This window comes from Linepithema humile, chromosome 5, assembly GCF_040581485.1.
Source record: "Linepithema humile isolate Giens D197 chromosome 5, Lhum_UNIL_v1.0, whole genome shotgun sequence".
NCBI lineage: Eukaryota > Metazoa > Arthropoda > Insecta > Hymenoptera > Formicidae > Linepithema > Linepithema humile.
In genome coordinates, this window is record NC_090132.1 from 9,498,299 (window position 1) to 9,523,476 (window position 25,178).

The 25,178-nt window shown below is 44.5% G+C and overlaps 2 protein-coding genes across 4 annotated transcripts in view; both read right to left on the reverse strand.

Annotated features, from left to right (window-relative positions):
* Nucleotides 1–13,667: 13,667 nt before the first annotated feature.
* On the reverse strand, nucleotides 13,668–18,573 carry LOC105674025 (cilia- and flagella-associated protein 53-like). Its single transcript, XM_012370072.2, has 2 exons — nucleotides 17,605–18,573; nucleotides 13,668–17,123 (listed from the first exon to the last, which is right to left on the reverse strand). Exons 1-2 carry the CDS (start codon nucleotides 17,879–17,881, stop codon nucleotides 15,781–15,783), a joined length of 1,620 nt encoding a protein of 539 aa, XP_012225495.2. The 5' UTR covers nucleotides 17,882–18,573; the 3' UTR covers nucleotides 13,668–15,780.
* Nucleotides 18,574–18,711: 138 nt separating this feature from the next.
* The window catches only part of Su(var)3-3 (lysine-specific histone demethylase Su(var)3-3), a 97,504-nt gene continuing 91,037 nt past the window's right edge, over nucleotides 18,712–25,178 (reverse strand). For 2 of the 3 annotated variants that reach the window (XM_067354979.1, XM_012370180.2), the window contains exons 11-15: nucleotides 24,110–24,283; nucleotides 21,930–22,222; nucleotides 21,023–21,235; nucleotides 20,639–20,837; nucleotides 18,712–20,172 (exon numbers count right to left, since the gene is read on the reverse strand). In XM_067354979.1, the coding sequence (XP_067211080.1) occupies nucleotides 19,988–20,172; nucleotides 20,639–20,837; nucleotides 21,023–21,235; nucleotides 21,930–22,222; nucleotides 24,110–24,283 (1,064 nt within the window). In that variant the 3' untranslated portion in view covers nucleotides 18,712–19,987. The remainder of the gene's footprint in view (nucleotides 20,173–20,638; nucleotides 20,838–21,022; nucleotides 21,236–21,929; nucleotides 22,223–24,109; nucleotides 24,284–25,178) is intronic. The other variant, XM_012370182.2, reaches the window with a different exon arrangement.

Below are 25,178 nucleotides of genomic sequence, written 5' to 3' on the forward strand. Positions count from 1 at the left end.
CATTTTTTCGCATTAAGTCGCGCTTCTCTCATTCTTAATGATCAGCGAGCACCGCGCGGTCGAGGTTGCGGAAAAGATCGGCGTGCTATATTACATTAAAGCGAAATACATTGTAGTGCACGGCTAGCGTAATTGAAAACGTGTCGGGTTGAAGTTCTTCCGCGCGAATCCGCGCCGAGACGGATCATTTTTCGCAACTTTAAAGTCGTGAAATTTAATTTTAGATCGCAGTGGAAGTCCGCCGCGCTGGACGATGAATCGCGTCTCGTTAAAACCGACCTGCTAAGAGAATGTGGGAATTAACCGCAATCTTCGCGGAATAGCGTTCGAAGCATGCGGCGACGAGAACGATTGTCCATGAGTTCGGCGCGTCGTGAATTTCATCGCGTCTCTCTCCCCCTCGGATATCGCGAAGAAAAAACCAAAATCGTAGATACGTGCGTTCAGCCGTTTATGAGATAAGTTTAGACCGTCAATACTCGCATTACCGCCGTAACACTAAAATTTAACGGCCCCAAAGGTTATCGAGCGTTAAGTTAAATTTGATTGCCACTCGATCGCGAACGACTCCGGAAACTGTCGCGCGATGATATATTCCGCCTCTAGATAATCCGCATAGAGAAAAGAAGGAACGCCGAAGGAGCGAGAAAGCGTCGCGCCATACATTTATCCACGGAACTAGATAATAAGGTTCGATAGAGTGAACTGTTGCGCGCGCCGCGCGGTATATCGGAGCGATTCGCTTAATGGCGATCCTTTTCGTTGGAGTTTTTGGATAACGGCGAGGAATAATCGAGCCGTATATTAAAGCCGAGTATAAAAGCGTAAAAGATGAAAGAGCGATGGCGACGACGGCGCGGAAAAGAAATGAGTTAGTAGTTAAAGCAGTTAGTATCGCTACATTTGCGGCGAGGAGGATGACTGATCATAAAAGTCCGGAGCAGGACGCCGCGCGAGGAAGTTTACGCGGAAAGGCACGTGCGGGGATGGAATTCTCTAACACGGAAAAATCGTCGCGACCGATTCTCGCGTCGGTCACGGACGATTTAAATGCACTCGAGGGCACCTCGTTTTTTTTTCATTTTCAACCAGGTCGTTCGCGCGAGTAATTTATATTTCACGCGCTCTATTTGTAAGTCCTCGATTCATTTTTTACGCGATATATTAATTTCCTCGCGCGACTGTCACGCATTGTAAGCTATGAGATAGTGCGCACACAACACGCGAGGGACTATTGTGCGCGCGTAGCGCGTTATTAAGTTGCGCCGAAAGTATCATGTACATTAAATTTTCTATGATGAATAACAATCCAATTATTGGCTTGAGTTGCGGTGCTGATAATGATGATAACATGATATCGATTTTCATCGCTATCAATTACAATTTATTGGGCATACAGCGCGAGTAATATGGATATAATATACCGGCGACCACACGTATGCGTGTAATATAATGATCGATCGGAAACGCGTAACAAGCGAGGAGTGACAGTATTTGCGTCAAAAATAAATTTTGCGTTTTACAACAGATCTTTTCAGTGCTATCATTCGTTTTTCGCTATTTGTAATACGCGGATATATATATCTCGATGTGCGGGTATCATCGTGAATAGGAGTTTTATCGAGCCAATTTATTCGTGTGAAATACCGAAAGTAATTTACGTATCCGCAAAATAGAACAGCGGCTCTCAAAACATATAATTGCGGTCTTATTCAATTTATTTAACGCGCGTCCCATTGGCGATCGCGCGACGATATTGCGCTTCAGAAGTAGACGCGATACCTTACAATCGTAACTTAACGTTACAGACTCTCGACACGTTTGATGTCAAGTACCTCGCGAACGTGTCAACATGACGGTTGTTAGTTATCCCTTATTTGTCTACGGTCGCGAAATTACTACGGGCGCAAATTAGTATCCATTTCCGTTTAAACAGAAGGGTCGCTTAATTGATTTAATTGCAAGCATTCCACGTGACCGTGTGCGCGCGCGCGCACGGCATATAACAACGCGACAATTATTCATTATTTCGGCGTTAGTTACCGCCTGCCGAATCGTTTATGGTCGGCGTAATTACTCCGGGGCGTAAATTAATATCCGCGCAGCCGTTGGATTAAACGCGGAAGATACGATTAATAGGCGCCATCGCGAGCATCGCCCGGTGTCTTGAGGATGCATGCGCTTCAGACGCCCTCGTGATCGCTATTGATTAATTATTATTAGCCGTAATCGTGCGCGAGACGAGCGCGCGCGCGATTGCTGCGGGAACTCCGGCAGAATCGGTATGCGCCTCTCTATTAACTCTCAGTTACTCACTCGCTCCATATCCAGGCGTCTATATTAACCGATTCTCACCGTCGTCAGATTTGATCGGGTGAAAAAGTTTGCGCGGCCGCCTGCCTCTCTGCAAGCGCGTTATCTATCACGCGAATAAAAGCTGCAGCCGATGATACGTCAACCTCGCGAATCATTATTATCCATCATACCGGGCAAAAGATTCAGCCGATATTACGTCGAATCCATCTATCATTATCATCTATCAAGCGGCAAGAATTCAGCTGTCGCGACGGGGGTGAAAAAAAGTAAAAAGATTAAAAAAATAAAAGGGAGAACCGGTGACAGAAGCGGATAGAATAGATAAATATCGGGTGACTCATTACGCGGAGGGCTACTCCGACATAAGTGTCGCTCGTTAGGCCTAATTGCCCTGTCGGAGTAATTAAACTCCGGGCCTTGGGCGTGTCACGCTGGGTTTTTTTAATTTATTTTCCAGAAACATTATTCCGTCGCTCCGCAACCCTAACGACGCGAACGTCGAAAGACGACAGGATGTTCCTCTCTCGCGGAGAGGCGTCTAATTTGTTCGTTGAGATCGAAGTCGTTGTCACTCGATTTATCCATGTCGTTTCGGAACGACATTTCACTTTTTACATCAATTGTCTGATTTAATTATTTTTCCGGTTCAATTATCTATTCGCCGCGTAAATCGCTTAGATGTTCCGTAACGTGAAATCAAAAGAGACCTTATTTTCAGTTGTTGCGAAACGAAATTGTGGGTGCATCAGCCTCGTGTTTTTTTATTCTTCCCATTATTGCCGACCACAATTTTCTTCTCAATTAAACGATCGCAGAATATTCGTGTTAAAGCAGATTGATAGCGGTAATCAGTTTCGCGCATAAATTTTCTATACAGTCCACAGTTCATACTCGCAGTTTATGGTGTGTTCTGTATAATGCGCGCTATATATTGTGGCGCGGCATTCATCAGAATATTGACGCAACACCGTACTCCTCCAACTGCAGTGACTAATTGTAAACGGAACTCCTGTGCACAATGGTCGTTTTCCGATTGATTGGAGAGTTAGATCGCCACGAGAGAACGTTTCGTGCCTCGTCGAGTCTTTTATGTCACAATTCTATCTCGGTTTTGATGGGAAATCAAACAAGTCGTTGGCAAATTATGCGCTACACGTGTGCGACATGTTAATTGCGTGTTGTTCCTCGGGGACCATTTACATGTAAGCGAGTCATTCATGAAATGCTAAATTGTTAACGGATGTAATGAAAACGATATATGCTGCAAATGCATCATGATGCGGAGATTAATGCGTCTTACATTATCCGCGAGAAACAACTAATAGAAAATAGAATGCGCACATTCATTCTCTCGTTCTTTTTAGAGATATTTCACACATTCATCTTTCCTTTCTTCAACGTAATTAAATCCATTTTAAGTGATAAATAATTTTCATTTATCCGTTCAAATCTCTCCTCCCCATTTTTGCAAAATATATAAATGTTCGAAAGACCGCCAACATCACGATTCTATCTCAAAATACAAAGCTTTCGATTTCAGTTTGGAGTTACTCCAATATTTCACATGTCGTACGACAAATCGTCGAACGCACTGATTGGTTATCTGACGAGGAACTCGTGGATACCCTCGAAATTTTTCGAGAAAGCCAATAAGTTCCCTCCGACAGCCAATAAGCGCATTCGACGAATTTGTCGTGCGACGTATGAAATATTAGCCTTGTTTCATCGCGCTGAGGAAGTTCTCCCTCTGGATGTGAGAATTATGCTAAAAAAAATATAAAAAAAAAAAACTTTAATGTAGGATGATTTGTTTCCTTCACGATCGCGACTTTAATGGTTTTAATAAAACGATGTTTTATCGGAGAATAAATTTTGTTGCGCAGGAAGAAAGTAGCGCACAAATCATGTTCATGCAACACGTAACGCGCGCTAAATATCCCGGATATCTCTACCGCTGTTTCATCGATACTGTAATTTCCTGCCGTTGAATATCGTGCGTTGCCGATCGCAATATTATGCGCGTGTTTCACCGTCGGACACGGTCGGACCAGTCTTACAGAGCGCGCGGATCCGCGCGGATCCACGCGGATACAATTAAACCGAACTCACTCGACGAAGCGTAGCTCATGTTTATGATGGTTTCGCGTGATTCGATCGCGCGTTATCGCTACATACCAAACTACAACCGATCGCGCAGCGAAGTCGGATATCTAGATCTACCATCGACGCGCCGATGATAACGGCGGACTCGCGAGAGTCATCGCTGTTATATCGCGCACAGAACATCGCGCTCGATTACTCGTGTTCCTCGACATAGCATAATCGCGCCGTGATCGTTTCCTAATTAATTTGCGGACCGTAGCGCGGAACATCGTATACCGACGCTTCGACATCGGGTTCGACGCGATTTCAGACATGCGACGCTACGCGCGATAACGGTTGATTTTATGGGTGCGACCGGCGCTCGTCAACGGCGTCGCTCGTTGTTTAGACGATGTGTACGAACATGCAGGCTGCGCAACGGAGTTCGATTAAATCTGTAATTTCCAAATTAATTCCGAGCACTGAAGAGGATATTTGCGTATTTTTTCATTTTATGCAAGAAAATTAATAGGATATCCCGTCCGTTTTCATTGAGATAATCTTGAGAATGTTATTTCAATCAAGATAATTGATTTCTCTCGTTCTTTTGACGAATCAACAAATATATCTAAGGATATATTCCAATTCTATCGCGAATTTATTTAAAAGCACGGCGCATCGCGCTTCGGGCACAAAGCATATGCTGGATATTGCACGCGTCCATGCTTTTATGTAAATTTATATGGAATGGTTCAACGTAAAATGCAACGAATCCCTCTCTGACCTTTGACGGTCGGGGCAGCTATTTTGTTTATTACAGCTTTGGAGAAAATTAATTTTAGTTAATAATTCTCATTTGTATGACCTTTGACCTGTGGAGAGCGGAAATTTGATTAACTGCGATTCGAGTCAAGCTAGTAGTCAGCGCCTGTAACAGGAGTTTCTCCAAACAAATAACACACCGATACGAAACGGGCGTGGAATGCGTGCGCGAATATACATATCCGGTCCGAGCGGCGGCGCGCGCTATTGAAATGTCGAATTCTTCTCGGGCCGTAATCTCTCCGGGCGCCCACGGAGAGTGTAAGACCCCCACGGGCAATGCCCACGATCCGGTGCCGCGCCCGGGACGCGAAATCGAACATTTAGGGCTGCCGCCGCGGTGTCCTCCTTCGGATAAGCGACGATCGTCTCCGCGTATTCGTCGTCGCTTGAATAATGCATGGCGCGTACATCGAGAGAGAGAGAGACAGAGAGAGCGACCGGTGGGATTAAAGCGACATCGCCGGGGCGAAGGGAACGCGAGGGGAAGTTTGAGTGCAGAGAGGGCCCCGCGGTCCTTCCTCACGAATCGAGTATCGTACCCGAACGACGCGGCGTGATATCCGGCGACGATCCCGGGGCTGCGCCCCACATACAGCACGCCCGTTCCTGTTTCGGTACCTCGTGCTTGTCGTCGTCGTCGTCGTCTTGAGGTCCGCTCGCGCCGCCCACGCAGCGTGTTGAACTCCAATCTTATGTTATGCTAATAACGCCGCCGGGGAACATCGGGCTCGATACTGGACTGAGCGCCGGATAAGATAACCGGAATCCCCGACGCGGCCACTGCCCCCCCCCCTCCCCCCCTCACGATAATTAAGGTATACATCTGCATCGTGCCCGTCTGCTCGTCTAATATGGTCGTATATGACCGTCTTTTTCTTAATCCTCTTATTTTCTTCCGCTTGCGCTCGCGCGCGCGCGCGCTAGAAACTTTGCGACGATGGCGTTTCATCGAATCCCCCGCGGATTAGTGTCGTGGAATGTAAATCGAAGCATTAAGCTTGGCGATATCTTAATTGAGGCGGGCCGATTTCAGCGGCTGCGTTCCGCCGCGGAGATTAGGGCAAAAAAGTATAACATCCGTGGGCTCGTGTCCCCCCTTTTGTGTTAATTAAGGAATTACGAATACAGCCGGCGATGGTCGTTTTACCGAGATAAATATTATCGCGCCAAGTTTGGACAGATTTGGAGGGCAGATTAGCGACGAAATCGCAGATTGGCTGGATATCACCATAGAAATGCGTAATCGTATCATTTAATTCTGGTCTCTGCGCATTTCGAAAATAATTATGGAAACACGATAATATGTGTAATAATAATTCTGACAATTATAACAATATGATAATGATATGTAATAATTATTATTAAAACAGTTGCACACACGGTGTAAATTGAATGCCTATATTTCCAATATTCGTAAATATGCAACGCAATTAAAAGTGCAATTAAAAACTTAGATTCTTCACATTTATTTTAGATTTTAATTTTATTTTAACGACATATTGCACAGAAATAAATAAATTATTGTCGAAAATATTATAAATGCTAATTTAAAAATAATTTAACGCACCACTCATATCAAATGCTAATTGAAAAGCATTTTAACACATCGCTCGTGATTAAAACTAAATGAAACAAGTCGATATTATCGATATTAAGAAATATCCACCCTTTGAAATAAGTCAATCGCTCGCTTTCGTCTTTTTCGGATTTTCACATAAACGATCGGCGAGACCACGATCATCCACGAAGAGTCAGCCGCGTCGAAGGAAATAATGGTAACCCCCCCCCCACTCCGTCCTCCCACACCATTGCCCATATGTAACATCGGACGCGGCGGAGTCTGAAGGGGTTACAGGATGCAATATCGGTGCAATATTGCTCCGAATATATAAGAGCACCGTCTATGGTACCGGCGCCCGCCGAAACGGCGGAGCGATACCGCAAACTGTTTCTATAACTCACTATGAGAAAGGGAGAAGAGATGATAGCGGCGACGATCACTCTCCTTACCGAAAAGTTCATCGCGACCGAGAGGTTGTTAACCTCCCCCGACCACTGCGAAGAAATCAAATCCGACCACGGCGCAGACATTTTCGTCAAGTATCGGAAGACCGTAACTAGCTTTTGATGCACTGGGTGGCTTCTGTACATTAAAAACTTTCGGGATATTAAATTTTCTGTGCGTTATCTTGCCGTCCGATTGTACTCGCCTACTCATTACAAAAGTACTAAAAAGCAGAGTTGAAGCCTCGACCGTAAAGGTGGAATATATACCTGTCATTTATTATCGAGATCAAAATTGAATTTAGGCGGCTTTTATATAAAAGGAAGCAAACGCCTCTGCGTCAAAAGTGAAAAATGGACTTTTGAAATTCTCTCCAGATGAAGGAATGTGAGATATTATTTTGCACTATAACTTTACAACACACGGTCGAGAATTTCATTTCAAATAAGATAAAATTTACTAATGTAAAATTTCCACAATATTTTCCATTTAAAATTGCTGTCTTTTGTGCAATCCCGTTCAATTAACGCCCGCGCGGCAATGAAATTCATTTATTCTAAAAACGGTCAACCGTTCAAATCTGCAAATTGGACGCGCCGGTAACCCTTTCGTTTAACATTTTAAAATGAATATTGCGGCCTTAACAACGTCGGCCATGAGTTTGCCCATGTCGCACACGTGGCAGATGGAGCGTGCATAGAACCGTGGCACAAATTCTCCCTCACCCTCCCGCCGGCCGACGTCTCCTCAAGAACGCTCTTTGTGTGCACGTACACGTGTGTGGCGTGGCATTCCCATCGATTGCATAATATCGCCGTCTTTCCGGTAAATAGAATGTCGGGGACGAACGGGGCTATATCGTCCCGTTTCGCCCCGTTTCGCCCCGTCCCGCCGTGATCGTAGCAGTACGTCCCCGGCAGAGTACAGTGCCGCGAACGTTAACCGCGAATTTATTCCCAGCGGCGTGGTGCGGCGCGCGCCCGGCCGAAAAAGAAAATCGATTCGCCGTGTGTGCGCCCGTGTGTATTGAAAATTCATCCACGAACGCGGGAGGACCGAGAATCGACGTCGGCCGGCCGTCGCTGCCAAGTCAGCACGGTTTGTAATTGCGTCGGTTAGCCCGATTACGTTGACTTAAAGGGGATAAACGGTACGCCCCGTTGATTTTCCCCGTCGCCGATCGTTCGCTCGATCGACGTCGATCGCGCGAGAGCATTCGAAACGTTTCCTTCCCGCCCGTCGGCGGCGATTATCGTAATTCCTTATTGTTACGCGCGGGACGTGTACGACGATACGTCGCGTTTGCCCGGCGTGTGACGCGTACATACGATCGGAACGGAATTCGGCCGGTTGGGTCCGGTTAGGTCTGGTCGAATGCGCGACCGCGATCGACCACCGCGCTTTGTCGTTTCGCGCATTCACCACTTACGTGCGGTACGTTACCGGCACGAACCGCGTATTTTCTCAACGCCGAATGGCCGTCCACGAATCAAGCGGCAACGTTTACGTTGCCGGAGAGAAAAAAGCCGGCCGGCGAGTGCTTTTTCAGCCTCCCGTAATTTTATCAACTGAATTTACCATCGTCTCTGTTTTTTGCATGCGCCCTTTTCTTTTTTTTCCGCGCCACTGATATTTCGAAATTGACGAAATCACTATGATGACAATTATAATAAAACAATGACGCGCGATCCGAATATGCAAAATGTTTCATAATCAAGTTTAATATAATTATACGAAGAGAAAATATTATTATTAAAATGTGAATCAGTATATGTATTTATTGGATTAATATTAATTTTAATTCGCTTATATGAACGCAATCGAACTGTTGCTGCAACACACACAATACAACGATGATAAATGCATAGCCGTATTTGACATAACAACATTTCACATTTCGTGCAGATATTGTACGTCCTAACCAGTTTTAAATATCATCATCGATTTTATGATGCGTAAACATATTTACTAAATGCTGAAGTACGGTGCGTTTTGTTTCGCTAATTGAATTAAATCTTATAAATGATAGAAAATAGTGCTAGTAATTAATAACGCGCCGTTAGTCGGCGTATGCGCATTCATAAATCGAAGTACGGTCGAGAACGCTCCGTCCGTTCTTTTTTTTTTTTTTTTCCTTTCTTTCTAAACAGCAGCCGAATTTGCGGGCGTTTACGTCGCTACGTTTAACTAACCCGAAACCTCAAATTACCATTTGGCTTGTCGACCGCCCTCATGAACCATCAAGTCGCCGACATATGCCTGCAATCACGAATTGTCCACCGACGCGTGCACTTCTGCATGCACGCATTCTGACGCACTCTGTCGCGCTTTAGTGTCCGTGGACGGGCGATGGGCGAATTTGTAGTTGATAGCACGGTCGGATCGGAGAATTTCGAGAATTTGTTCCACGACAGCGTGGAATATAATTTTTCCAACAAAATGTGTCTCTTGGTTACACCGAAGACGAGTACGAAATAACCAGTTTATATACACGATACGCTCTTACTCGATTTTGAATACATAATCAGTAATGCGATGTAAAGTTCATTTCTCCCCCCTCTCTCTCTCTTTCTCTCGCGCGCGCGCGCGCGATGTACGAGAACCAAATTTCCTTAAGTGCGCGCAGTAACTTAAGACATAATGTATACAAGAATGTAAGCTCGCCTGACGGCGCACCTCTCTCTTGAGCATAAATAATACAAGATACAAAGTTAAATGTAGAACTTAATGCAGTGTATTTGAATGGTTATTAAAAGCGCTTTTAAAAGCAGTCAATTATGAATGAATAAATACGCTCGTGATAAACATCTGGCTAAAAACGTTGAATGTTATTTTGATTAAATCTAAACGCTTGTGCGCTTACAGCCGCTTACTCGTATTAAAATCGGCGTGAAAATACATCGCGCGTATTTCCGTTGACGGTACGTTATTAATATAACACGTTATATAAAAAGAATAAAAGCTCACGCAACATCATACTGCGCTCTTTAAGAAAGATACATGATTTTCTTTGACGAGGAACACAACAGTCCATCCCTCTTTAACTCTTTCGGTGCAAAAAGCATATGTATATATAAACTATCCAAAAAATGCTCGTATGTGGCCGAAGGGCATAGGACACAGGATATACATGCATTGTCTGAAAAAACGTTTATTGCGGCCACAAAACGTAGGTGAACGCACGCCTAATCTAACCTATAAATTCGGCGTGCCGGCCGATAACAACCTTCCGCTTTGTCGTGCTGCGCACCGAAAGGGTTAATTTGGTTTTCGTAATTAATTAATGATGTTACTCACATTAACGATCCGGGACATAAATGATCCTGGTCTTGTTAGAAATGTTAGAGTCGTATATTTCAGGCGAAACTTGTCCACTGTCACATCCACTGCACTTTTCCCGCGCGATCATCAACGATAATATTGACAATTTTATCGACTTCTAATCGTGTTTTTCCATAATCCCGACAGAGGGACAAAGTGATCAACGGTGCAATCACGTGATCCTCTTATTACCACCACCATCCGGTCATTGACCTATTCGGTAGTACCGTTACGTAGTCTGTAATAGCTGATCTAGATTCACACCACCCACGCGCTAAAAATGCGGGTGACGCGTCGTACTTCCGCGTTTCCGCATTCCGCCTATAATTAGCATTCGCGCGCGCCGGATTTTCAAAACGCTATAACTCGGCGAAAAATTGACGTAGAGACTTGCGACAAAGATGGTTCTCTTGCGTTTCGCGTCCCCTACACGATTATGCACAGTACGTATGCTCTTATCATGACACGTATATATTTATGTATAAGTTTATGTAAATAAAATGATAGAATATAAATTGTAGAAGAGTCATATCCGAATAATTCAAGAAAATTCATACATTTATAAATAATATGCTTGCTTCTCGCGAAAATATTCATTTATTCTACTTTATTAAAAAAAATAATCTATTAAAATGAGTAATGATCTTGTGTTCCCGAAAAGATTGAGCAAAAAAATTATACAGGCTTTACTGATACGCGGCGTATCACGAATTCCACGCGGCTCGCAGGAGAGCCCTCGAATTAAGCTCGACTTAAGCTCACTGTAATCTTATATTAGAATCCTGACTATTCCGTGCCTATCAGCCCCCGATGAAATGCCACGCGCGCTATAAATCATTTTCTCCCCTGGGTGTCATGACGACTCGCCTCCGGCGCACGAGACTTGTACACGAGAATCATTTTATTGTCGTGTGCATTTTATCGAAATTTCTATGGCCGACCGCGACGAGGTTGTTGAAATCAGGCTTATCATCATAAATACAGGAATTCCCGTGAAAAGCGCGACAATCTCCGTCGCCGCGGTGATGGCAGCGTAACATTAATCTACGTCGCTGATGGTAGGATATGACACGCCTCCGAGTGTACTAATGCTTCCTGCAGAGCTTTCAGAAAAAGGGCGTTGTAACAAAAATTCGAAAAACTTTTCTAAAATAGCCGGGACACGCTTCACGCTCGACGAGCGCCATCGGACTCGGGGGTTCGACGCGTTGCGTTTATTAATTAACCCTTTCGGTGTGCTTTACGCCCTGGCGGTTCCAGGATTGCCCGGATTTTTCGAACTTTTCTGATTAAAAGTAAAGAAGAAAGTTCCCTCAATCTACTTCCCTAGAGATTGATACTTTGAATTCTTGACTAAAATGGGTTAAAGCTATATACCTCGAATTTTATTATTGTGAATTCCACGATTAAAATTGCAAAGTAATTTCGTTCACTTTTTGTTAAATAGTGATTATATAATTAAGTACTGTGTATTCAGTTGAATTATATATTTCTGTAATAAACGTTTGCTCTATTTTTTTTTCGATATAATTAGTAAATGTTCTAAATACCCATTTAAATATTAAACAATGTAATGTAATAATTTATTAATATTATTAATTAAAATAATTAAATAAAATTTATTATTATTACGACAATATAATATTTTTAAATGCAACATGAAACACAAAATATAAGTAAAATTTTTAATCACAGACGTTGAGAGTTTTATGAATTAAAAGTAAATGAAAAAATATGCAGAGTTATTGATTATATATGAAATTTAATATTGCAGTAAAATCTATTATTTCGTGTAATGGAAAAAAATGTGCAATCGCTTTGTAGCGGAAAAATTATGTAAGGACAAATATATTAATAAACATCATAAAAAAATAATAAACTTACGTCGACAAAACATAAATTATTTTATATTGCTCTTCGATTGTTTTTAGCCACTCTTAATATATTTATTATCACTCGACATTTTATAAATTCTTTGTTTTATTGACAGTTTAAATGAAATAAACTATTATAATGACTTGTTCGCTGGATAGCTGTCTCTCTTAGTATTCCCTTCAAGAATTAAATATGCATATTAACTTTATTAAAAAAGAGAAATGCACATTGATTTAATAAGTATTTCCATCGGTTACGCAGCCTGACATTAAGAGCAGTTTAATGTCAGGCTATTTTAAATGGCACTAAGTGAAAAGCCGATAAATGGCGCTTTCGCACCGCCCACACCACGGGACCATACAAAGAATACCGGTCGGTTCCGAAGTGTATCGGTACTTATCGCTCGCTAATTCCCATCAAGCACGTTACCATCCCTCCTCCCCCCCCCCATCCCACCAGTATGGTGCTTCCGGCCGCGAATATCTACACCGAGACCACCGCCGTTTCATTGGCTGTATATCGCGGCGGCATCGCGGCGGAATTAATCCGACGGCGCTCCCGACGGTACGCGCTATCGAAACCTCCCTCTATTTCCTCGCGCGCCCCGTCTCGCAAACTCGCCGGGCAGACGCGTTTATCGTCGAGTCGGATGCGTGCACTTCCGGCAGTAGGCATTCGCGGTCACCGAGGTGTGCGGAATGCGCGTGTGGGCATCGCTGTGGCCGCCGCCGACGCCGCCGGCGGCGGAGGCGGGGGAGGGAGAGGGGACGTTGGAGACTTACCGATGCGGTGATTGATAACATTATCGATCATTGTGTGCCGAAGCTTCGACGCGTCCGCGTCGACGGATACCGGGCGGCGTTGGCGCGGGGAGGACGGCGGGCAAAGACGCTCTCCTCGCCGCGAGTGACGAGACGCACGACGAAGCGTAGGGCAGCTCACCCTCCACGGGGGGATGGTTGGCTCGGAACGCGGAGGGGGGGAGAAGGCAAGGAGGAGAGTGTGGGGAGCGATGGTGGGGTATAAAAGACGTCCGCGGCAAAAACTGTGAAGCGCTCTGTAGAATTTTCAATAAGGCGGGGTCGGAAGAAGAAGATTAATGCAATGCCGCCGGGGGACCTTAGGAGACGACAGCGACATGACTGTCAAAAGAACATCCCTGGAGGCACAGTCCATTCGCTCTCTCGCACAGCGAAACCCTCTCCGTTTCCTTTCTCGCTTTCTCCGCCGTCCCGCTCCGCCTTTTTCCGTCTTTCCTTCTGTCTTCTGGCTCTACGGTTCTCCGCTAGCCTCTTGAGCGTCTGGCGTCGTCGTCGTCGTCGTCGTCGTCGTCGTTGTCGTCGTACCTTTTCCTTTTCGCCTTGCGTTTGTCCCTCTGTTCGCGAGCAGATAATCGTCGTACACGTGCGCAGGTGCGCCTATCTTCGGGTGACCGAGCGAAATAATTCGTCGGGGAGGAAAAAAATCCGTATAACGGATCCGCCCGCCTGCGGCCTGACCCGAACAGAACACTGCCGTTTCGATGCCGCGATCTCTTGCGCTAGTCTCAAAGCTCGAGTCAATCAGTAGACACGCCAAAGCCGTGCCAAACCCTCGAACCTCTGGGGTGAATCTCGAGACAAACTGCGCTGTCTAGCCGGCAGCGTTCGATCAATCACGAACGGGCTGTCTGCAGTATTAAGCCGATGTGCGTATTCATATACGCACGCATGCACACTGGCTCAAAGCATGCGTTGCTGGGGAACGCTTGACACGCAACGAGCGGTGTCAAGTGGAATGCTTGACGACGTGAGGAAAAATCGGGTGAAATCGCGCTGAAAAAAAAGACGGATATCAGGTCACCATTATCGCAACTCTAGCGGACGAAGAAGCGCGGTTCTGTCTTACAAATAAGCTAAAGGGAGGAAACTTCTCACGTTGCTTTTTCACACGTAATCAGGGAAAAACGTAAATAGGGAAAAATCACAAGATACAATTTTATTTCAGTATTTAAATACCATTTTTTAAATATTAAAATTGAGAATTTTGAAATTATAAATTTTATGATTTATACTTCAAGCGATTAAGCACTTCAATTCGGTGACTATAAATGTATTCCGCATTCTTATTTCCTTCCATGTGCTACGCTTTATTAAAATTGAACGCCTCTTTCACTGTTATTGCAATGATAATTTTGGTACATATTATTTTATATTAGAAAATATTTAATAGCGCAAATTTATTCTTCTTAGTCTGCTCTCTAAAGCGCGGCGAATGCCAATAAAATGCGATCTCAGTTGTCTGGATTTAATGAAGATTTATACGCTGGCCGCTATATGTCGTACAGATCACACACGCGTGAGCACAATTACGGCGTAAATCTTGATTAAATGCGCGGCGCATTTTAATGTAATATATGTACATTTCATTCTCGAGAGATCAAGGCGCGTTATGTTATGTCATGCCTCGGCAAAATACTCCATAACGCGGGAGATTGCATCCGCTTAAACCTTCATCATAATTTCTCCCGTCGTAGACGAGCGATACATAGTGACGCGGAATCATTAGGTCGTCTGCAAAAAGCCCGCGCTCACAGGTCCGTCGCAAATTTCTTCGCGTCGAATTTCCTTCGAGACGGACAATAAGATTTTAATATTAAATGTTACAGCCTGATCCCGTGCATTAAGCCGCCAGACGGGATGCGTTTCCGTCGATAAACCCATACCGCCTAAGCATCCAGCATCCGCTGGATCCTACAGCATCCGACGGATGGTAGAAACTGAGAGTACGCGGAGAATGAGAGGAGTATCGCCGAGTACGAGCGCCAACTGCGGATCGAACTGCGCGAGAAGAAGCGCTTTTTTTCGATCGGCAGAGTCGCACCCGCGGCAAAGTATCCCAATTATTATTTCTTCGATTTTGCGCGCTATTTGCATCATTTAATAATGCAAATATCCTTTCTTGTTAATATTTCGATTAATATTTCACGGAATACAGAAATATTGTATTAGTTGCAAAATTTTCTTCCACGTGGTAGATATAATTTTATGAAACGCAATATTTGACTATTAATTCAGAATTAAAAACTACAAAGTAATATCGATTTATTATTAACGAAATTTCGCCAATTCTTTCTCATTGTAGCAATAATGCGGTTGCGGAGCGCGAACTGATGTGCGACCGAATAAAAAAAATGCCACACGTTATAGCTATATTTATATATTTTATCAAGTTCCCATCATTATAGATTTAGCGGTCGTTCGCTCGATTATTCACTCGGTCCGCCCTATCCCTTTACACAAGCCCTACATACTGCGACACGCCGGTGAAGTAACTTACAAGCATCCCGGTGTAACTTCTCGGCGGCCCGGCGCAAGTTACACGGAAGTTAAAGCCGGAGGACAGTAACAACGTCCTTTTCGCTCCGCCGCGTGACGAGCGGCGCACTCCTTCAAGAGGACTTTAAATGGATGCGGCGTGATGTTTTCGGAAGCGTTCAATAGTACGTTCGTGAGTCGCTGATACTCCTCCGCCTGTCTCTTTATCTCGGCGCGATGGTGCCTGCGGTCCTCCTCCAATTCGCAGCGTCTCATCGTCTCGACGTAATTCTGCTGCTTCTTCAACTCCAGCCCGTAACGAAGCACCCTTTGTCTGCTCTCTTTCTGTTCCATCGCGGTCAAGTTAGCGTCCATCTCGATCTGCCTCTCGAGTGCCTCTCGCTCCTCCGCTTTCAGCCGTCGTTCCTCCTCCCCCGCCTCCCGCTTCGCCCGCAACTGCTCCTCCCGACCGCGAAGAACTTGCCGCATGGCTCGTTGACGAGCTTCTTTGAATTTCCTGAGCGCGAGCTCGCGCCTCGCGTCGACGTCCTCGCGCGACTGTCGCACGATGGCCTCCACCTCCAATTGACGTTTCACCTCTTCCCGCCGCAGATCCTCCAAATACTTCAGATAGGCAAGCAACTCCATCCGCAGTGCCGCGGTGTTCCCTTTCGCGCGTGCCTTCTCCTCGGCCAGCTCTTCCTCGGCCATCGCTTTATACGCGCGATCCGCCTCGGCCTCCTCGCGCGCGCGCTCGGCGAGGCGCCTCTTCGCCAGCAGGATCTGCTCCTCGAACTCTCTCTTGAGAATTTCCCGCTTCTGCCGCTCCGTCTCGAGATTCCGCAATTCCGCCTGACGCACGTCCTCCCAAAGCCGCTCTAGATGCTCCTGCTCGCTCTTTTCCATTCGCTTCCTTTCTTCTTCCAGCGCCAATCTGTCCGCCACTTGTTGGGCCAAAGCGGACACCGTTTCCCGCCGAGCTAAGACTCGTCTCTCCGACTCTTCCGCCTCTCTGTGCTTCATCATCTCGAGCTCCTTCAGCATCACCTTGCGCCACAGACCGTCCAGTTCCTTTTCCGCTAATCTCCTCGCTTCGTTATCCGCCATTTGCGCCAAATTACATTGCTTCGCATCGATCGCGCATCTCTTCGAGAGCTCTTGCTTGACATCCGGATACGAGGCTAGATACTGTTGCATTCGTTTCGCGGCTACCAGCGATTCGTGTTCCTCTTCCTTCCGCTTTCTCAATTCTTCCGCTCTCGAACGCGCCTCTTTCGATCGAGCGTCTTCACTCCGCTGAGCCTCCTCCACGATCTCTCTCGTTAGATCCGCCTCCTCGTTTAATACGAGATCGCGCAGCTTCTCTCTACGCGCCTCTAAACTCTCCTCGTATGCTGATATATCTGCAGATTAGTTATTGTTGTATTAATGGCTAGTAATTATCTCTTCAGCAGTTCTCATTACGCGAGAGGGAATAGCGATTCAATTCAAGTAGAGATATACGTATGGATTTATGCACAGCGAATGAAATTAAATGATAAATAGAGATATGTATTTTTATACTTTACTAAATTTAAATATCAAAATAGCCATATATTTATGCGATATTAATATCAATATCATCATATATTAATTAATTTTACAAGCTATATTAAAATTCAATAATAATCTATTGTATAATGAATTAACAAATGGTAATTATATGTACAATAATTACCTACAATTCTGTAGCAAAAGTATCCATGTATAAATATTTATTGAGAAAATCTGTTTCATTAATTTTTATCTCCCTTATCTTTCTTAGGTCACACAAATTTTTTATAGATATACGTAATTTTATATATATACGTAATAAAAAATCATGTCAATAGATTTTTTTAATACCTTGTTGAACTCGTTGGCGAAGATTCCTGTTCCTAATCTTCCGATTGCTTTCTTTCTCGAAGTTCAGAGTTTTAAGGAACTGCTCGTATTCCCTCTTGTCCTCCGATTGCTCCTTTGCGCCCTCGAAGATAGATCTATGCGAATCACGGTACTTTGCGATGCGACAATCCTCGCGCAACTTGTGCCCGTAAGATATATTCGCCGTACCGGGAACGTCAATAGGATGTTTTCTCGTTTTGAGTGAACTGCACTGTACTTTAGATAACGTCAAACTCATCTTTTGACGTTTACTATAGAGATTGATAAAAAACGCCAGAGATCGACAGTCTTTCCGGACAATACTATTCGTGCGCCGGATCCGATAATGCGTGTTTCAAGTTCGCTAGCTTGTTTGTATAGTTGCTATGACAATATGTACTTATCGAACCAATATTTCTTGGACGAGAGATGAGAGAAGATGAAAAGAAATCGAATAAAAAGTTAATTCTAGTTTCATGTTCCATCAGTCAAATGTTTTGCCGTATTGATAAAATTTCATAATAATATTCGTCAAAATATATTTGCGCAAATACATATATTCCCAACATAATCATTGCGAGTTGTAATATCTGAATTTTAGCCACGCGGTTATATAGATTATTACCGACAGCTTTAGAATTTTGGTAAATGTATTTCAAAGTTACTTACATTAGTGTACAGCTGCACAGCACGAAATCTGTACAGTTCGAAATAATGCGCCCGCGGCGATGCATGCAATGTAATATCCGTGCCGGAATGATCGAATATTCAATATTCCCAAATTAGATAGGAAATCTAATATGATCGGAGAGGGAGTTGGTTACTATATAAATAGCATGCACGTTATTAGGCATGATTGATTAAACAAAGATTGCAAATTTGAAAGTAAAGCCCATTTGCTCTGTATTATTGCTGTACAATTAAAACTTCTCTTTTCTGCCTTTGACGCGGCGCGAAATGGAATATTCGCATTAGATCAGGAACGTATGAGCATTGAATAAACAATTTACTACTTCATGTTTCGAAACTTGTGTTTACAAACATCAAAATTATAATATGCTGAGGAATTAAGAAGAAACATCTGTTGGATACTGTCGATATATGCATAACTGTTTTAATCAATCCGTTACACATATATGTAAAATCTCGCAATTACGTTTCATAATTTACAACACAGTTTTTTTGTACGTCTAAATACATCTAATTTATTAATCGCACAGAGGTTTAAGCTATGAAACAAAAATTTGAATGCACTCTATTTGTGCAGAAATGTAATACATAATACATTACATTCGACATATTAGTTTTAAAGTTAGCTTTATGACTGCGGTATTATTTTATAATGATCGCACTTGAAGAAATATGAACAAGAATCATTTATTATAGATAAAAATAAAATACAATTAAATACAAAATTAAATACAGGAAACATTTCGTAAAACTTTTATCAATTTTTCCGTCATCAGACATTTCGATAGATTAAAACTAAAGTTTATCATATTTAGCATGATGTGCACTATGATAATATTAAAATAATTACATATATAATTACATAAATCTGATTTTCGTTATATAAAAGATGACTTACGTAATATTACGAAGTTTATCTTATTCATTCTATCATCATGAAGTAATACTGCGTCATAAAATAATACATCTTCATAATTTAGCGCTATTTCGCATTTTATGATACAGCTCATGTCCGTTCATATACAGTACTGACAATATTTTTGGTTTTTTTTTTGTTTTAACTCAGTTATGATATCAATTGATATGCTTTTACAAATAATAATACTTTTCAATTGTTCAAGACACGCATCGTAGCATGTAAAATCATCATGGACTGTGTGTAGATGAGATAAATGATGGAAGCATAATTAAGAGTGTTGGGCAAACATAATGAATTTTCGGAAACCTCCGAAAGAGTTTACAATGTTATAAAAAAATAATTAATATACTATGAAGTAAAATATACGGTAATGTATAGAAATATATAGAAATGAAACATTTTGAGCTGTAAACTTGCGTGTATGCTTAACACAACACGATGTATCATGAAAAATTGAGCGTTTCAAATTCATTCACCCGTATTTGTTTAATCATCCACCTTCAATCAATCATTAAAATCAAACTGATATCCAAACATAATGAACTAAATTATTCGAAAACGATCACGTATACGTTATGACAATACAGCGAACGCCAACGAATGTGCGTCGTCGTCACGAAGATGCTCGCAAAAGCTCGAATTGTGTCGCGAGGAAATTTTTTTGTATCTTTTTTCCGGAAGAGCTTTTTTGCGACTGGCAGTCCTCGGTTTTTTTTTCGCTTACAGAACAAAAACGCAATAGTCGATGCGAAAATATTAAGGCGTCGAACTGCTGCCGGTATTTGCTGGCGTGATCCCCGTTGACGGCGGAACGGAAGCTGTCATTGTTGGCGGCGCGTAAGGACTTCCACAAAGCTGGTCGGCTATACGCCCGCCCTCCCGCAGCCCGCTGAGAAATGCGCCATGCACGGTGGCTGGATAATTCCGTATAGTGTGCTCTCCTGAAAATCCACCGTGTATGTAGATCAATATGTCAGTTTCGAGGCAGTTATCACAATATAACATTCATGTGCGATTAATCTGTTGGATTTGCATTAAAATTCTTATAGCTATTAATTTGCTACGATTTTTGTTGACTTACTAATCTTGTTAAATTGCGACAAATTAGTGCAAATTTGCCTCTTATATAATAACCAATATTTCGCGAATAAATAGGATCTTTAAACAAGCATCGACGGAATTACTACACACAAATCGGAAATGGAGTACCGTAGCGAGAGAAATTGCATCGCGCATCAATCGACGTTTCTAGAAAGGCAAACGATGCTCACGCGCGCACATTTACTAGAATGCAAATACGAACGTTGTAAATACACTTGTCAAAGGAGAAACTAAAATGATAACAGTTCAAGCTTTGTGCATTCTCGTAATGTGCATCGCGAAGTATCGAACGGATTTAATATTTACCTGCGAAGAACACTCTCGGCTGCGGCGGTGGTTGATTGATCAGATGCGGCGGTGACACGGGCGCCGCCAGGAGATCGTAATCGCTGCCGGAGCTGCCGACTGCGACGAAACTGTACGATCCTCTTGCCCAAGGATCCGCGCGCCATCTCGTCACCACGCTTTCGCGCGGCTGCGGCACCACTTGATTGCCAAAAATACCCTGTAGCGAAAAAGACTCGTTCAATCCACCACCGTTTCTCTTCATAAATTAAAGAGGATCGCGAGGCGTGTAACGTATTAACGGTGTCGGAGATCGGCGTTGTTGTATGCTCAGGCTAACAATAAGATCGAGATCTGACATGCCCCTCATCTTTCGCGCGCCAACTAGAAATTTCATCCACTTACTTTCAGGACGGCGATGCAACGGCCGACGATAACATCGTCACTGACATTTTCCATTACGCAAGCTGCTTCACCGGCGACGAGGGCCAGCAGGACAGGCGCCTTGTATAAGTTCCAGAACAAGAAGAGCTCGCCGCGCGAAGCGGTGGTGCTTCCCACGTGGCCGAACAAATTGGCCGTGGGATCCCAGAAAATGCGCTCGAAGCATAATACTACCTGAGAAATTAAAGAGAAAGTTGTGAGATAAAAATTCCACCGAAATACCCGATGAAAACTTTGTAGCTTTTCTAATATTACGCGCGATACTTGCGTTACGAACTCGTTGAAAAGAAAAATTTTCAAATAAATTTTGATTTTTATGAAACTGAAAGTTTTCACATTTAATTTCTTATTATTGAAATACGTGTATATTTAATCAAAACATTCTACCATTTGAAAGCGTTAAATTTTGCACCGAATTTGAAAGCAATTGATTTTAATTCATCGAGACGTGCAATTTTGATGAAGCTGTTTATTATAATACGATTGTGCGTATTTCGTGAGAGGGCATTGAAGCTGCATAATATTCCACTTGACTGCATATACGTGAGTATCCGAAAATTTTGATTCGTTTATTTGTTTTCGAGCCTGCTGAAATGTTACAACATTCCTTAATTTGCCGTTGATGTACGCTAAATGCCTCGAATATCGAACCCTCCGATGTGGTCCTCATTCGTTAAAAGAACGCATGTTAATTGCTGTTGGAATCTGCCACTGTGCGATCGGTGATAAGACTTAATGCCTGATTATGCAGTCCTAATGCCCTTACACCGACGGCCGGCGGGACCATCCGTCGTCCCTCTCGCGAGCGGCATAAATCAGACCGCTTTAGAGGCGACAGCAACTTACCGAAGATTTGCGTCCCGCTCACCTTATTTAAATTGCCGAAGCCGAGCCGCTGAATCGCCTGAGACTTCCAATCCGGAAGCGGCGGAGTGAAGGTGACCCCGGAAGGCGGCGTGGTAATCTTGAGGACGCCGAGGGGCAGCGTAACCAGAACGGCGTCCGCCTTATAAATGGTGTTGTTCGTGTGCGGGCTGCGGGAGGGCCCAGCCCAGATTTCCACGCCATTTGGCCCGTATCGCACCGCCCTGGCAGCTGTGTTCAATCGAATATCAAGTCCCTCCGAGAGAGCAACAGGTACGCAAGAATAACCGTTGCGAACTGCAAGGTGAAAAAAGGGCAAAAGATGAATCAGTATTCGGGGATTTATTGTAATGCCGGACGGGGTGAGAGAAGGTGCGCTTTCCGCATGCCGGGAGGAGGATCGCGGCGTAGCGGGGAATCTCTCTCTCCCGCGCGATCGAGAATGATGGGAGAGAGCACCCTTTCGGTAGGCTAGTCACGTATAGCGCGCGATAGGGGCGCCCGTTTAACGAACTAGGTCGTTGCGTTAAGAGTTTCGTTATACGTTCCTTTGATTTCGAGAGCGGTGCGGCAATATGCTGAATTGGCGTATCTTCGCGGGCACGTGCGCTCCGGCGTCGCGCGCTTTTACGTCCCCGGAAAGTAGATCGAATCAAGAAGCTCTCGTTCGTTACGCGCTCATCAAAAGACCTCCCTCGTGAACGTAAATATCGCTGCAACGCGCACCGTTATACGCCGGATGCAATAGGGGCGCCCATTATGACTTAATTGGATATTTCGCGTTACGCGCGCTTAAATCAGAGCACCTGACGCGGACCTAAATTCTCGTAAGCACATTCGAACACCGTAACATCGAGGCGTGTACTAATAATGATACACAGGCGTCTCCACTTAGGGGGTTAATTATGTTGATGGCTACCACGGCGCTAACAAGCACTCTCCTATCGGCGCTGCATCCCATTTCAGAAATTTAAATTTACGCGTGCGTTATGTCAGGCTGAAAGCACGGTAATTTAAATTAGCACGTTTTGGGGACATGCCTGTGCATTATCGCGATATTTCGGTCGGCCGAATGGCCCTTCGAGGCACCGGCGGTACATATTGATTACGCGTAACGTGTCGAACGTCCGCGAGATACAATCGACGAGAAATGTTGCCGCAACCTTGGCCGGCAGCTAATGATCGGCGCGTTCTATCGGGGTTCGGTGATGCTGCTGCTGCGGCATTACCTCCGGCTGGAGCTGTCGATGTTAACTGGCTGGAATCGATAAATCATGACACGTACGGCAGGACGTCGTCGTCAAAAATTTATGTCGATGCCGTAGTAAACATAACCGGAAATGTTCCCGAATGCCGTACGTGTGCGCGACAGTTAATGACAAACCGCGCGATGTATTAGTCGTTACATCATACCCGCATCAATTCCCGCATTCGTTGAACAAATTAATGTGCGTAATAATGTTGATAACAAACGAAACATATTTTCCGAATTCGATGCGATTATAAAAATTATTTATACACTGCCGCAGCTCTGTGCAAAATTGATCATTTCTCTGTGCTGCAAAAGTACCGGTAAAAAAAAAAAAAAAAAAAAAAATGATCAAACATACGTGCAAGCGTTATTTTTTTTAATATTCGTTTCGGTAAACAAAATACTTTCAAATTTTTAGATAGTCCGACTTGTGAAAAATTAAAACATCAGAAAAATTCAATTTTTCATGAAACTATCGTTGTGCGCTTAAAAAAAGCGGAAAATTGGAAAACGCGAACGTAAAGTGAAAGGCGGCGGAAACTAACGCACTTCCGATCGTCATTCTACTTCAATTGCAAATATGAAAATTAGGATAATAGAAAATCAATACTTGTTATTCCGCGTTGAAGGAATATAAATTGGATCCAGTTGCTCGGATCGCATTCGACTATCACGCGTTGCCGCTCGACATACCCGACTGTGTCTGACGTTGATTACAGAAACCGTTTGTAATAAGTGAGAGAATATTCAACAGCCCGTCGGGGAGAACGATCCGAATGCACGAAAATTATGGTAAGTCGGGTCTCTGCCTAAACTCGGGAATGGGAAATTAATTCCTCGCTGCGAGGATGGCCCCCGCGCCGCGCGATCCAAAATCGTTAATGGAGAGGATAAACTGATCCATTAATCTCTCTCGCTTCTTCTGATCGTACGGCGAGCGTGCAGAGGAAGTCCACGATGGCGGGCGGCCAAGAGAAAGGATGATGACGAAAGAAGGAGTCCCCTCGAATGCCGGGAGTTTTTCCCGCTGACGAAACAGCGATGACTATCATCGGTCGAGCGAGTCGCGCTCTCTCTCGCAACGCGCCGACGGCGCGGGGCAACTCCTGTCGGGAAAGGCAAATATTTAGAGGGCAGTCTAGCATAGTAGCCGGGGAATCCGTCCCGCCGTAGGGCGGAAGACACGCCGCCGGGGCGGACGGCCCTTCCCTTCCCGGTTAACAGAAATAAAGGGGGGAATACAACTCGAGCGGATCCGGCCGCGCGGCGGCGGCGGCGGCGGCGGCGGCGGCGGCGGAGGTCGGGCCGCCGTCGAGATGCCCTTCTCTGGGGCACCTTTTCTCGTTCTATCTCGACCATCGGCCCCATATACGCCACCCTCTCGCCCGCGTGTCTTGTCTTCCGTTTGATCTTTGCTCGCAGTATTTTTTGACGGCGAGTCGAACAATTTGTATGCCGCGGTGGTTTTCAATTTACATTTAAATTGGTTGCTTATGGCGTTCTGTCGTCTCGACGGGAGTCGAACCAAGGAGGCGGAGGAGAGAGCCCGCGCGCCGCCGCCGTTGCACGGGCGTCGGGGAACAGTCAAATACTGAAACGGCCTCGCGAACGTGTGGCGGAACTCTTGCCGGGTTCAATGTACCGGCGCCGGTGCTTTTTTGCCGGATACGAGCGCCCGAGAGAGGAGCGCGAATCCTCCGCGCGAGAGCGAGAGAAACATCGGCGGAGAGAGAAAGAGAGAGAGAGAGAGGGAGAAAGAGCCCGCCGCGATGCTTTTCTTGTTCACCCATCCGTTATATCAACATTCCGAATCGCGACTCCCGAAGGTATACGGTGGAACGCGTGCGCGCGCGCGCGCGCGCGAGGACGAGAGTCGTTCGTCTCTCGAAACCCGCTTCCGCGCCGCGAGGTTTCGGAAGTTCAACCAAGCGACGCCTCCGCGTTTCGTTTTTGATGAGATCATCCTTCTGACGATTACTGGGACACAAGATTCGTCGAAGG